Consider the following 10,418-nt stretch of genomic DNA (forward strand, 5'->3'; position numbering starts at 1 on the left):
TAGCCATCCAATTATCTTGACCTGGTTCTATCCCACAGTGATTCCTTGGTGGGGTGAGGTTCACCTCACGGCACAGGAAAGCTCTCTGGGGTGGAAAGCATCACCCCCCAAGGTGAGAGATGAAACAGTCTGGTTGCTATGAAACAGCTTGTTTTTCTAGTTCCTATGTGCTGAGTTGGCTCAGCTCTGAGGTCCTCAGTTGGTGGAACAGCTGCCCCTGGGTTCTCTTAGCCTGGTTATGTTAGGTTGAGTCTTGAGACAGGAGTGACTGGCAGGAGGGAGCTACAGTAGTTATTGGAAAACAGATACAAATGGGACAATAGAGATGGCTCTGTGGCTTAAGAGCATTGATGATGCCCAGCTGCCATATGGTGGCTAACAACCAGCTTTTACTTCAGTTTCATGAGATCCAACCCCCTCCTCTGGCCTCTTGAAGACATGGCACACATGCAATTCACAGGCATACATGCAAGTGAAACCTCCATACACATAAGTTTTTTTAAAAAAATTAAAAAATATATTAGCAGGCTCATATGCTTAGAAGAGCATACTGGCCAGGTGGTGGTGGTACACACCTGTAATCCTGGCACTCAGGAAGCAGAGACAGGTAGATCTCTGGGTTTGAGACTACCCTGGTCTACAGAGCTAGTCCCAGGACAGCCAGGACTACTCAGAGAATGCCTTCTGGAGGAAGGGTAGTGGGAGAGAAAGAAAGAAAACTGTGAAACAAGGAGAGTGGGGAGGGGAAGGATATGAGAGGAGTAGGGGAAGGGAGAGAATATGATAAAATATTTTGGGTGAAAAATACAAAATACAAAAAATAAAGATAACTAAAAGCACCTACATCAGAAGACTGATTTTTTTTTTAAAGCCAAGTAGAAATTTAATTTGGACTAGGCATGAACTAATAGAATGTATCCTTTTCTTCTGTGATTTACAAATGTGCACGGAACAATAATTTGTCATTGTTCACAAGTCTCATCTTTGGTAAATAGTTACCTTGTGGATTATGTTATTATTTTATTGCTTTTGTTTTCATTTTGTTTGTGTGTTTGTTTGCTTGTTTTTCAAGATAGGGTCTTTCTGTATAGCCCAGACTGTTCTGGAAGTCACTCTGTAGACCAGCTGGCTGCATGCCTTTGCCACCAAGTGCTGGGGTTGAAGGCATACACCAGTATGGCCCAGCTTTGTTTTGTTCTTTTTTTGTTAAAATGAATTTTAGTTTCCAGTGGGTTAGCGTGTAGCTCAGTGGTAGCCACTTGCCTATATTTTAGGCCCTGCGTTTGATTTCAAGTGTTCAAAAATAAATAAATAAAACAAATTAAAATTAAAAAATGAACATCAAAATTCGTACTGCATAGATTATTATTACTCAGACATATAGTGTAGTTTTCATTTAGCAATTTCACATGACTCATTTAACATCTTCAGGTCTGAAAGAGAATATTGAAAGAGATTAGTTTCCTTACATGGCCTATATACCAATTAATTAATGTTCAGTTAAATAAATCCAATAGTAGTTTTCAATAAAATTCCACAATTACCAGTAATTGTTAAACATTTATATACAGGCAAAATTCAATATAAAGAGATTCTTAAATAATAGATTTCCCTTTTCTTCAGGTAAGAGTCAATGTGTATCCAGAGCTCTGATAGCATGAACAGCATTTTGCAGGTATTGGAGCAGCAGCGTGGACTCAAGGTCTGTCACTATGACTAACCACCCTCAACTCACTGTCCCTACACTGTGTGTAGGGGACAGGCACTTTCCAGGCAACTTCTGCGTTTACTGCATGCAGAAAAGATTGTACACTTTAGAAGCACAGGTAAAACATGACTCCACCAAATACAAGAGTTCTTAGTAAGGGTATGGGGTGTCTCCCCAATAGTTGCCAAATCGTTAATGTGAAGCCCCCCGCCAAGAGAGAGCCCAAGTTGGGGCAAGTATTCTAATTATGTAGGTCTTTAATCTGAACGATTTTAAACAGCACTTAACTAAACTTTAAATAAGGTCTAAGCCAGGTTACCCTTGGTGAGTATGGAGGAAGCAAATGTCTGACAGTTACTTAACCACTCAGTGTGATACTCAAGCCTACTCTAGTCCATTTTTAAATCAACTGGACACAGAAGCTAGACCTTGGGGAGTTGACCCTGCTGGGTGACTGCCCGAGTAACACTCAGGCCAGTGTACCACGGAGGCCAGGCTGACTCTTCCTGTTGTCACCCTATTGCCCTGGTCTCAAAAGATGAGAATTTGAGAGGGTGGGGGATCGAGGGTGGAAGGTTTGGAGTCCACAGTGCCTGGTGGGACCTGGGTAAGTGGGACATGTCTGATAGAATTTTGTAGGTAAACCTGCATGTTTTGCCTACAGTAAGAAATTTTATTTTTATGTTGTCATTTTGAGATTTGGGAACAGGATCTTCCTATGTTGTCTGTGCTTGTTTTTCCAGTGGTTTGAAGCTTGTGATTTAGATATTCATCCATCATTAATAGGTGACCCCGCTCTGATCTAGCTGGATAAGAAGGGGTAATTTGCCATAACTTGATTGTGAGAGAGAAGTAAACAAAGGTATTTAAACTGTTCAGTGCTCTTTGTGGGGTGTGAGGGGCAGCAGTTGGAAGTTAGGGGCAGGGGTGGGATGAATAGAAGAAACTAGAATGTCACATGTGTATAGCAATGGGGCAGGGGGATGGCTCAGGGGGCAAAGGTGCTTGCTACCCAGCCTGATGACCTGAGTCGGCTTTCTAGTGACCCTTGGTAGAGGAGAAGCAGCTTCCACAAGTTGTCTGTCCTCTGATTTCTACACTCGCCATGGCACATGTGCTCACATTCATGCATACACACACACACACACACACACACACACACACACACACACACACACGTTGGAACTAAAGAAATAAAATGGCATAATGCTAATGTATGCTGATATTAAAATGTTCATTGAGACCTCATATGTACTTAGAAGATCATGTCATAACATGCCTAAGTATTTTATAAACTGTGTCTCCATGTATGACACATGGGCATATAATATACACAGTCTAAGCCTGAAATGGCATTTATTTGCTCCTTAAGACTGAAATTCCTGGGCTGGAGAGATGGCTCAGTGGTTAAGAGTACTGACTGCTCTTCCAGAGGTCCTGAGTTCAATTCCCAGCAGCCACATGGTGACTCACAACCATCTGTAATGGGATCCAATGCCCAGACTGAAATTCCTTAGAAAGGGAATGCTCCACGGCAGATGCTAAGAGTCTTCTCCTGGGTTGCTCATGGGACAGAATAGGGTTCAGTATGTTGTGATCACACAACATATGTCATTATTTAAATGATCAAACAAATTATATTATCTAAGACAGGATTGACCGGCCATCATCCCAGCCTTTCATTTATTGTAATTTATATTGTGGCTAAAAACTGACTTAAGGAGTAAAGGTGAAAAATACTTTACTGGCCGGGTGGTGGTGGCGCACGCCTTTAATCCCAGCACTTGGGAGGCAGAGACAGGTGGATTTCTGAGTTTGAGGCCAGCCTGGTCTACAGAGTGAGTTCCAGGACAGCCTGGACTACACAGAGAAACCCTGTCTTGAAAAACCAAAAAAAAAAAAAAAAAAAAAGTTACTAAAATCTTTTAGATGAGAGTTTTATTTGAAATATGTACCTTTCCAGGAATCGTGACCGTGCTTTAGCTGTAAAAGAACACTTGGGAGCATCTCTCATTGGTACTAAAGGCTTCTCACTTAGTAATCAGGGACAGTAATGCACTAGTGATAACAGAAGTGGAAACACCCGAAAGGCACTGCCTTATCGATCGCCTTACCGTTGGTTCTTTGATAGAATTCTCGATCCCAGCCTGAGCCATTAGGTCATCCACATTTTTCTGTAAGTCCTCGATGCGACTTCCCATCTCTTCCAGTACAATGTCAAGGACAATGCCTCTGTGGGCCAACGAGCCCAGCTCCCAGAGGAATCCTGCTTCAGCCCGTGCCTGCTCTGCACAGGCCCCTGGATTGTGGCCGAGCAGCTTTCCCACTGAGGGAGTTGGGTTGTCCCGAGACACTGTATGACCTTCCCTCAGCTTTTCTTAGCACGTTGTCCTTAACCTTCAGCTGTGGATCAAGATTTGAAAACATCTCTCCTTGCTGTACATAGGCTCCAGGAGCTGAGTCTGGTAATTTTTTTTTTTTTTTGCTAAACCCTGAGTACAATGGAATAAGCTCTTTTTAAGACCAACTTTCTCATGGTTTAACTTTTTAAAAAAATATTTAGTGTGTGTGTGTGTGTGTGTGTGGTGTGTATGTGCTTGTGTGTGTGGTGTGTGTTTGTGTGTGTGTATGCATTTGTATGGATGCATTTGTATGTGTGTGTATGCATTTGTGTGTATGTGTTTGTGTGTGTGCATTTGTGTATGAGGTGTATATGTGTTTGTGTGTGTGTGTTTGTGTGTGTATGCATTTGTATGCTTGCATTTGTGTGTGTGTGTACGCATTTGTGTGTATGTGTTTGTGTGAGTGTATACGATGACACAGGTTTTTTAATTTATTATTTATTTATTTATTTATTTTGGTTTTTCGAGACGGAGTTTCTCTGTGTAGCCCTGGCTGTCCTGGAACTCACTCTGTAGACCAGGCTGGCCTCGAACTCAGAAATCCACCTGCCTCAGCCTCCCAAGTGTTGGGATTAAAGGCGTGCGCCATCACCGCCCGGCAGATGACACAGGTTTAAGGTCAGGTGACAACATTCTGGAGGCTGTTCTTTCCCTTCAGGATGGGCTGCATGGACTGAACTTAGGCTTGGCAGCAAGCATCCTTACAGGCTGAGTCATCTCCACGGCCCACTTCACTTGATTTATTATTTAAGATTTATTTTATATGTATAAGTGTTTTTGCCTGGATGTATTTATATTCACCACAAACATTCCTGGTGCCTGAGGATATCAGAGAGAGCATGAGTTCCTTTGAAACTGGAGTTACAGATGGTTGTGAACCACTGTGTGGGTTCTGGGAAACAAACATGGGCCCACTGCAAGGGCAGCAAATGCTCTTAACTGCTGGGCGTCTCTTCAGCCCTTTCCTGTGATTTTTCTAAAAAGTGAATTTAATCATGAAAAAAAAAACTTAGATGGGGCAAGTGTTGGGCAATTTAACCTAGACTTACACAAACCGTAAAATCTACTTTATTTTAAAATTTTATAAAATAACTGTATTCTAATGAACTCACAGGTAAAGATGTCACACAGTTATTCATTGCCCAGTCCCAACTGGAGGTTCTAAATATATAGAAGTTCACTGACATGTAGGGTTTGGGACTGAACATTATATTCTAGTTGTTTGATTTTATTTTTCTGAGACAAAACACTGAATTGCTTGTTTTGGTCAAAATTAAGGTAGGGAGAACCATGTCCTTCCTGGCTGGACACCACGAGCTCTGCTCTCTAAGATTTTCTCTAAGCCCTCGGGAGATGGCTGTGGAGTCTGTGTTGCAAACCAGACTCCAGTCAGGCTTACAGGGCTGCCCCTCTGCCTGTGTGGTGCATCTGCTCCTGAGCTGTGTACAAGCCGTTCAGATGCCCTGCATTGCCAGTCAAACAGGAAGCAAAACCCGCCACAGCCAATGATATTTAATGTTTCCAGATGCCACATAGACGCACCAGTGTAAATACTGGGAGACCACATGTAAACAGTCACACACTAACAGTGAACAAGAAGCTACCCCACAGTAATCGTCAACCAACAGCTTTAGGGTGTTCAGTAAGAACAGGAAAGGATATCTCTGAGGTTTAATGTTGCAGTCAGAGCTTGGAAATGTTCTTCAACCTCTTGAAGTAGATTTTCGGCCTGAAAAATGAATCTTAGGTAACTAAATAAATAAGGTATTTACTATTAGTGTAGGACATTGTAAATACCACGGAGTAACCTAAACAAACACACCCATTACGTTTGTTGTTGTTTTTCGAGACAGGGCCTCCCTATGTAGCCCTGACTGGGCTGAACACACTGTATGAACCCAGCTGGCCTCCAACTTGCAGTGACTTCCTTTTGCCTCGCAGTGTTGGAAATATAAGTAAGTATTGCCCACAGTGCAGCAGGGCACTTTTTTTTTTTTTAATTTTTTGAGACAGTGTCTGCTTGTGTTATCTATTGCTGACCTGGAACTCAGATCTGCCTCCCTCTGCTCTTGAGTCTTGGGATTAGACGCAGTTACATCCCCAGGAACAAGTCGACCCCCTGTGGTGGACATATTTAAGGATGAGCAGAGCTTGTAAACGCCACCACCAAAGCAGGAAACAGTCACCCTGTCGCTACAGTCCACGGCGTATCAACGGATCGTAGACCCTTTGTATTAGCTTTGTCCGTTTAATAGCGCAGGGCACAAACCATACAGAAATGCCACTGCGGAGACTGCGAGGCGTCGGTTTGCTACTTTATAATCTACACATCCTGCGTAAGTCTACCCTATGTAATCTTTGTCTCAACGCCTGCGGTGCCCATACAGACGGAAGCGCAAGTCCTCGAACCCCGACCCTGAGCTCCTCTGCGCAAGTTCTCTGTGGCAGGCGGCCTTTCAGAAGAATGTAGATGATGTGGACTCTTAACAGAAAGGACCAGCCAGGGTGATAGACTTGCTTTGGCCGGGACTGGAGAAGACACCAGGCACGAAAGGAATGGGCGGTGCTTGAGCTTAAGACGGAGCCTATAGGAGGAAAAGAAGGGGTGGGAGGGATCTGGGACATGGGGTGGGACTTGGAGAAAGGGAAAGAAGCTCTCAGATGGACACCTGACTAGGGACTTGGGATAGGACTGAAGAGCAGGGAGGAGGGGAAAGCGGATGAGCCAGGCTTGGGACAAGGGTCCAGGATCTGTAGGAACAAGTTGCATCCCCAGCCGCCCAGCGTCCGCCATCACGCCTTTAGCTCCCTAGCATCCCCACGGCTACGGCCACGATCCCTTTCAGTACCCTAAAGCCGGCGACCTTGGTCCTCGGAGCCCTAGGGCACGCGTCACTCACCGCGTTCTGCAGCAAGTCCCCACAGGGAACTTCCGGCGTCCGGGCGTCCATCCACCCCAGCCTAACAGTCTGGGGTCCTGGGTCTTAAGTGGACCCAGCAAGTGTCGCGCTCAGGGCTGGCCACGGGTAAACCCGGAGAGCGAGCGCGGGGACAGGTGCGGACCAGATCAGCAGCTGGCCAATCCGGCTTTGCTGGGTGTTTTCATCCTTCAGAGTAGGTGACCTGGGAGGAACCCTGCCGGTCATTCTTGTGCCGCGGCCGCGGTGCAATAAACACGACTGGATAGTGAGCCCCCCCCCCCCGGCCACTTCTGAATGCACAGAGCAAATGCATTAAGCACACCCACCCTGTCCATCCATCGCTAGAGCTTCTGTCTCACACTAAAAGTCAACTGTCCATCAAACAGTAAGTGACTCTCCTGTCTTGCTCTTCGGACCCAAAATTCTTCTAGCTTTTGTCTAGGTACGAACTTTCATATGATGTGTCTCCTCTTACTGGGACCCCCACAGCTGCCAGCAGCCAACAGCACACTGCACTGGGCAACTGAATTTGTTACAGTAAATTTGTCCTTTCTGAAGATCTAAGGATGCTAGCTTCAGAGTTGAGTGTCTTGAACTGCTCCATGCTCAGATCTCCAAGGCTGGGCCGGTTTCACTGTGGGAAACAAGATCTCAGGACCCCTTTGCATTTTAGATCTGAGTTGTTGCTCACAGGTCACCTTGTGGTGGATTTCCCAGGACCACGGTTTTATCAGTTGGCTTTTTTGTTTACACATCTGCACTCTTTGGGCTGAAGGCTGAAGACTATTTAGGTCACTGCAGAACCTCTAGAGCCCTGCCCAGTGATAGTGCATTGAGCCACCTGGGCTGCAGGTGTGTTTAAATAGATGGGGGCAGGGCAGCTGAAGGGATGGTTCTTTGGTCCTTGCTGCTTTTGCAGAGGACTAGGGTTTGGTTTCCAGAACCCCACATGGCTCCTCAATCACTCCAGTTCCGGGAGATCTAATGCCTTCTGGCCTCCACAGACATAGCATGTGCATAGTGTGCTTACAAGCATGGAAAACTGTAACTGCTCGAGCTGCCCCATGTTTGGGGGGGGCATTTTGTAGCCCCCGGAGCTGTTGCTCCAATCTGTGGGTCAGGGTCTAGCAAGAGAGAGAGTGAGGACAGAGGGACAAGAGACGCGAAGAAACGAGACAGAGTCTGGTCAAATCTCTCCTCAAGTCTCTCCTTAAGTCCCTCCTTAAGTCCCTCCTTGAGTCCCTCCTTGAGTCCCTCCCTGAGTCCCTCCTTGAGTCCCTCCTTGAGTCTTGCCTTTATTCAAAGGAAATCCTGGGTATATATAAGCACAAGCAGGGGAACACAGCTGAAGACACTTTACCACGTGCGCCTTGCAGCTGGGGGCACTAAACAGCAAGACAAGATATGTGAGAAAAACAAGATGTTTGTCAGAGTGTGCTCAGCTGTTGTGGGCTGCCGAAAACAAGTCTCTTGTCAGGGTATATGGCTCGAGATGGCTGCAAAGACGATAGCCACTTTCTGCTATGAGTCGGCTCCCAAAAGAAAACATTCCTACACATACAATAAAAAAAAATAAGTTAAAAAACTTAAACAGAACAAGGTCTTGAACAGAACAGGCAAAGGCACCCAGCACCACTACTCACGGGTACCCATGCTAAGCCCCTGATTCACACCCATGGGGATGCCAGGAGGAGAAGCAATCGTTTGGTCCCTTTGGCAAATACAGGTAAACAGTGTTCACCACATGACTACATTCCACTCCTAGGTGTGTGCAAGAAACATCAGCATACACCCACACGGAAATGTGCACACCCTTTATAGCAGTGCTCAGTCATCACAGCCGTCAAGGAGGAAACAACTGGATGGACAGACAGAGGAGGTATGTACACATATGACTGCTATGCACCAACAGAAGGATTGTAATACCGATACATACAAGAGTGAAATTCAAAGACATCAAAGGAAGGAAGGTGTCTTAGTTTGAGTTTCATTGCTTTGAAGAGACACACCATGACCAAGGCAACTCTTTTAAAGACAACATTTAATTGGGGCTGGCTTACAGGTTCAGAGGTTCGGTCCATTATTATCATGGCAGGAAGTATGGCAGCATGTTGGAGGTGTGGTGCTAGAGGATCCAAGAGTTCTATATCTTGATCCAAAGGCAGCCAGGAGGAGGCTCTCCTGTTCTCTGAGTGAAGCCTGAGCATAGGACCTCAAAGCCCACCCCCACAGTGTCGCACTTTCTCCAACAAGGCCACACCTCCTAATAGTGTCACTTCCCAAGGGCCAAGCATATTCAAACCACCACAGAAGGCCACCTATTGAATGACTCTTTTATAAGAAACATCAGTAACTGACTGAGATTGCCACAGAGACAATACCTAAGCGGTAGCTACAGTATAAGGGGGAGCGGGGGAAAGCTGCTTCCTAGGTGAGGGCTCCTTCCTGAGAAACGAGTTCCCTGACATTAAATTGCTGCCATGGCTCCATAACCTGTATATGTGCTAAAACCCATCGAATTACTTACTTTGAGTGAATTTTATAGTATGTGAATGGATTATCAATGGATTTAAATGATAAATTTCTAAAGTATGGACATTTTTGCCTTTTGGATCTGTGGTGGTTTGAATAAGAATGACCTCCATAGGATATAGGCTCATATATTTGATTGAATGCTTAGTCATCAGGGAGTAGAACTCTTTAAAAGGATTAGGTGGTGTGGTTTTGTTGGAGGAAGTGTGTTACTGGAAGTGGGGGTGGACTTTGAGGTTTAAAAAGGTCATGTTAGCTTCCCCCCCATCCCCCCTCCCATGTGTGTGTTTGTGTGTGTGTGTGTCTGTATGTCCTCTCTCTTCAGATCAGGATGTTCCTCTCAGTTGCTTCACCAGAGCCATGTGTGCCACTATGCTCTCCACCATGATACTGGACTAACTCTCTGAAACTGTAAGCACGCCCCCATTTAAATGCTGGTCATAGTGCCTCTTCACAGCAACAGGACAGTGACTTAAGACATGGTTCTTTATATGTCTTTCTCTGCCTTTCTTTCTCTGAGAAGGACTGATGCAGAAACTGTTGTGACTAGTGCTGACTGAACTCTAACAGTAGGGAGGGGTATGAGAGCTGGTCCTGCCTGGGCCCAGTCAGCCTCTAGGGTCAGCCTGTGCAGCAGCATGTGACTTCTTGCAGACAGCTGTGAGGAGATTAGGGGAGAAATGACTGTGGCCTCCCACAGGAGACTGTGGATATAGAGTCTAATCCAGGGTATCCTATCAGTAGCAGACTGCAGCTTCAAAGCCCAGGACTCTAGACTAGAGTCAGTTTAAGGAGTAAAGGGAACTATTTCTGGAGAGAGAAGGCCAAGGCTTTGGCAGGCCTGGCTTCACCTAG

At 45.5% G+C, this 10,418-nt stretch overlaps 1 protein-coding gene across 1 annotated transcript; it reads right to left on the reverse strand.

Moving 5' to 3' along the window:
- Positions 1–1,344: 1,344 nt before the first annotated feature.
- Positions 1,345–7,155, reverse strand: Hsbp1l1 (heat shock factor binding protein 1 like 1). Its single transcript, XM_028768916.1, has 4 exons — positions 7,011–7,155; positions 5,773–5,839; positions 3,823–3,917; positions 1,345–1,433 (listed from the first exon to the last, which is right to left on the reverse strand). The coding sequence occupies exons 1-4, from the start codon at positions 7,059–7,061 to the stop codon at positions 1,428–1,430; spliced, it is 219 nt and encodes a 72-aa protein (XP_028624749.1). The 5' UTR covers positions 7,062–7,155; the 3' UTR covers positions 1,345–1,427.
- Between the last annotated feature and the right edge of the window lie 3,263 nt (positions 7,156–10,418).

The sequence above is a fragment of the Grammomys surdaster genome, unplaced genomic scaffold (assembly GCF_004785775.1).
Source record: "Grammomys surdaster isolate TR1022 unplaced genomic scaffold, NIH_TR_1.0 189, whole genome shotgun sequence".
In the NCBI taxonomy this organism is placed as follows: Eukaryota; Metazoa; Chordata; class Mammalia; order Rodentia; family Muridae; genus Grammomys; species Grammomys surdaster.

What these genes read in the sequence shown, in the direction of transcription:
- Hsbp1l1 (XM_028768916.1), bottom strand. Translation starts at nt 7,061, where the DNA reads ATGGACGCCCGGACGCCGGAAGTTCCCTGTGGGGACTTGCTGCAGAAC. An exon ending in GGGACTTGCTGCAGAACGCG is followed by an intron (nt 5,840 to 7,010) that starts GTGAGTGACGCG and finishes TTCATTTTTCAG; the next exon opens with GCCGAAAATCTACTTCAAGA. An exon ending in TGCAACATTAAACCTCAGAG is followed by an intron (nt 3,918 to 5,772) that starts ATATCCTTTCCT and finishes TTGACATTGTAC; the next exon opens with TGGAAGAGATGGGAAGTCGC.